The following is a 3,362-nucleotide window of genomic DNA, read 5'->3' on the forward strand; positions in this document are numbered from 1 at the left end:
GGTGGCGGCAAGAAGGTTAGGGAAGTACAGGGCAGGAGGTGACCCCTGGGGAGGGGCTGGGGCCTGAGGATCTTGGAGAGCTCTGGAGAAGGTGGCTTTTGGAAGGGGCTTCAAGGCAGGTGGTGTTTGGAGGGGGGGAGGGAAGGGGGAGGGGAATGTATGTTGGGGGAGGGTGTGTGCTTGCGGGGTGTCACTCAGCAACCTAACCCCTGAAGCATGAAAGTTTCAATAACATGACTCTGAAAAGGTGGAAACTTTGAGTTCCTTTCCCCTCAGACTTTTGAGGGGGTTTTTGAGTTTGTGTTTTAACAGTCCTGTGATCAGAGGCACTGAGTGGGCAGTGAGTCCCTTGGGGCTGAGGGGTAGGGAGGTCCCCAAAGAGACGGAGAAAGAGAGTTGGTGGATGCAGATTAGCAGCCCCCGCCCTCACCCCATCCCAGGTCTGGCCTGTCTCCACATCGCCACCCTGCAGAGGAACCGGCCACTCATGGAACTGCTGCTGCAGAATGGAGCGGACATTGACACGCAGGTGAGGGGGCAAGTCAGGGCCTGCCCGCCGCCTGATCCAGCCCCGGGTCCCCTGCCTAGCGGGCAGCAGTGGTGGCACTCACCTCTTCCTTATGCAGGGCCCAGGCCCAGCACGATTCTTCTCGATTCTTCTCGCGGGCCCTGGCTGATCTCCTTCTTCCCCTCCAGGAGGGCACCAGTGGAAAAACAGCGCTGCACCTGGCTGTGGAGACCCAGGAGCGGGGCCTAGTTCAGTTCCTGCTCCAGGCCGGCGCGCGGGTGGACGCCCGCATGCTCAACGGGTGCACACCCCTGCACCTTGCGGCAGGTCGGGGCCTCAGCAGCATCTCTTCCGCTCTGTGCGAGGCCGGCGCTGACTCCCTGCTGCGCAACGTGGAAGACGAGACTCCCCAGGACCTGGCTGAGGATGTAAGAGGCATAGGCTTGACTCTGCTCTCCAGGACCTTCCCCACCTATAGCGGAGACAGGCACCGTAATAGCTGAAAGGGCCAAAGAGTCGGGATCCCAGGGTGTAACCCACGACTCTGCCACTCACCCACTGGGGGACCTAGGGCAAGCCTCTGCCCCTCTGTTTTCTTAGTTGGTCAAGACCAGGGAGCCCAAATTGGACTCTAACAGGAGTCCTGCAGCTGTAGTGGATCTGCGAGGCAGGATAGGTGTCAGACAGGGTGACGGGGCCTGTGAGAGACCAGAGTTAAAGCCCAAGGGTCACTCTACTCAGCTCCAGCAGAGAGTTGCAGAGGAGGAACGTGGGCCCGTATTTCCAGGTCTTGGAATTTTTTAAGAAAAGATAGAGCCTAGATTTCCTGTACTTTCTTTCCCATTTAAAAGTGTTCAGAGTAAAAATATATTGCACCTGTCTGGCTCAGGCTATAGAGCATGCAACTCTTGATCTCAGGGTCGTGAGTTCAGGCCCCACATTGGGCCTACAGCTTACTTAAAAAAATATTCAAGATGTTTTCTAAGTACCCCTCCCAATCCCCCCCCCTCCAAAAAACCAGACACAGAGGCTAGATCACCCTTAGGGTGGGAGCTCTGATATTCTGATATCTTAGAGAGTAAGGGCTTGCCTAAGGCCTCAGGGCTCTGCCTAGCCCAGAGGGGCTGCCATGTTGTCATTTGGTGGGGAGGAAATGACCCAATCTATCTCTGCAGCTCCCTTCCTCCACTGCTGCCTTTTCCCCATGGGCCCTGATCTTGCTTCTCTCCATTCTCTTTCTCAGCCCTTTGCTCTTTTGCCCTTTGATGACCTGAAGATCTCCGGGAAGCCACTGCTGTGTGCCGACTGAAGCCAGGGCAGAGTCTGGGGCCCCGGAGACTCCATCTCTTCACATCTGGAAGCCAGAGCCATAGCTGCTGAAGTTTGGGCCCAGACAGTGTGCCCTTCTGGTGTCCTGGGGACTGCTGAGGCCACAGCCTGGGGCCAGTACGACCCTAAGCTGAGAGGAGGGATCACAAGGGAGAGAAGGCCAGTCTGGAAGGAAGACTTTCCCAGGTGGATGGAGATTCTCGAAGACTCCCAACGCCCCAGGTGTTCTGGGCAAAGCCTGTTTGCCTCTAGAAGATGGCAAGGGCTCTTGTTTCTACCTGCGTTGGGTCAGCCCGACGCTGCCAACCCATAGGAAAACATGGACTCTCCTGAGTGAGGAGAGAAAATGAAATCAGCAAGCAGGACCCTGACGGGTCCCACCTCACTGCTGTTGAGGACTCTTAAAAAACACTGTTGTTTAAAGACTTCACACAGAAGGCCCTGAACTGACCCTTTGGGGAAGGGGAAGTTTCAAGAACATGACACTAAAACAGCAGAGACCTTTAAAAAGATCCCCCCCTACAGTTGTTTTGCGCACGTGCATGTCTGCGTGCATCAGGGGTTTTTAGATAGGCCTGCCTTGTGACCTTACAGTAGAGACAGAGAGGAGGAAATTGCTACTTGGGCAGGGTAGGACTGTGCTAGGTAGGGTGCGTGTGTGTGTGTAGGGGCGGGGGGTTGGCTACCAGCCTCAGGCCTTTCTGTCTGGAAAAACCCTTGCCCTGAATGAGAAGACCCCTGGTGGGAGGCATCACCACTGCCCTGGAGGTGGCCATCTGGAGGAGCCTGGAGAGAAAGGCCAGCCTGTGGAGGGCTATGGCTTCGTATGTTTTTCCTTTCATTCCACACACGTTTGAAGTCCCTGTGAGGTGAAAACGGTCAATATGGATACGGGGGAATAAACCAACACAATCTCTGGCCACTTGGATCTTCTAGTCTAGTGAGGGAGCCAGCCATTAAAGTCACACATCCAAATAAATACGCAATTACAAGCTGCAGTGGCTTCTGTGAAGGCAAAGAAGAGTGGGGAGGAGAACACAAGTTGGTGGAGGGCCACACTTTGGGAGGGTCAGGGGAGGTCTTCCAGGAGCGTCCTCTCAACCTGGACTCGAGGATGAGTCAGGGATGTGGGGAGAGCGTTCACGGGAAGGCCTCTGGTGAATTAGAGGAACTGAGAGCAGCCCAGTGGGACTCTGTGGAGGGCGGGGGAGTGGGCGAGGTAGACTGGCCGGGCGGGCCATGCAGAGCCTGAAGGTCTTAGGGGAGTTGGGACCGAACTGCAGCCTATCGGAGAAAAGTAGGAAACATCTTATCGGAAAATGGGAAAGGGGGTTCATAAGAGGAAGTGCCTGGGACGCACAACCTCAGTGTCCCCGTCCCAAGATGGCAGGGGGCACCGCTACCTCCCGGGTTGATTGTGTGGGCTAAGGGCGACGACGAAGCGGGGAGCACCGCGTGTACGGCCTGGGGGAGGGGGCGGGCGCTCCCTGCCCCGGGCAGCCCAGCTCCCGGATACCAGGCCGCG

At 56.5% G+C, this 3,362-nt stretch overlaps 1 protein-coding gene across 1 annotated transcript in view; it reads left to right on the plus strand.

Moving 5' to 3' along the window:
* NFKBIE (NFKB inhibitor epsilon) overlaps positions 1 to 2,829 on the plus strand; it is a 7,666-nt gene extending 4,837 nt beyond the window's left edge. The window contains exons 4-6 of the mRNA XM_077764873.1: positions 441 to 529; positions 697 to 936; positions 1,752 to 2,829. Coding sequence (XP_077620999.1) covers positions 441 to 529; positions 697 to 936; positions 1,752 to 1,817 — 395 coding nt within the window. The 3' untranslated portion in view covers positions 1,818 to 2,829. The remainder of the gene's footprint in view (positions 1 to 440; positions 530 to 696; positions 937 to 1,751) is intronic.
* The last annotated feature ends 533 nt before the right edge of the window (positions 2,830 to 3,362 follow it).

Source organism: Crocuta crocuta, unplaced genomic scaffold, assembly GCF_008692635.1.
Source record: "Crocuta crocuta isolate KB4526 unplaced genomic scaffold, BGI_CrCroc_1.0 scaffold44, whole genome shotgun sequence".
NCBI lineage: Eukaryota > Metazoa > Chordata > Mammalia > Carnivora > Hyaenidae > Crocuta > Crocuta crocuta.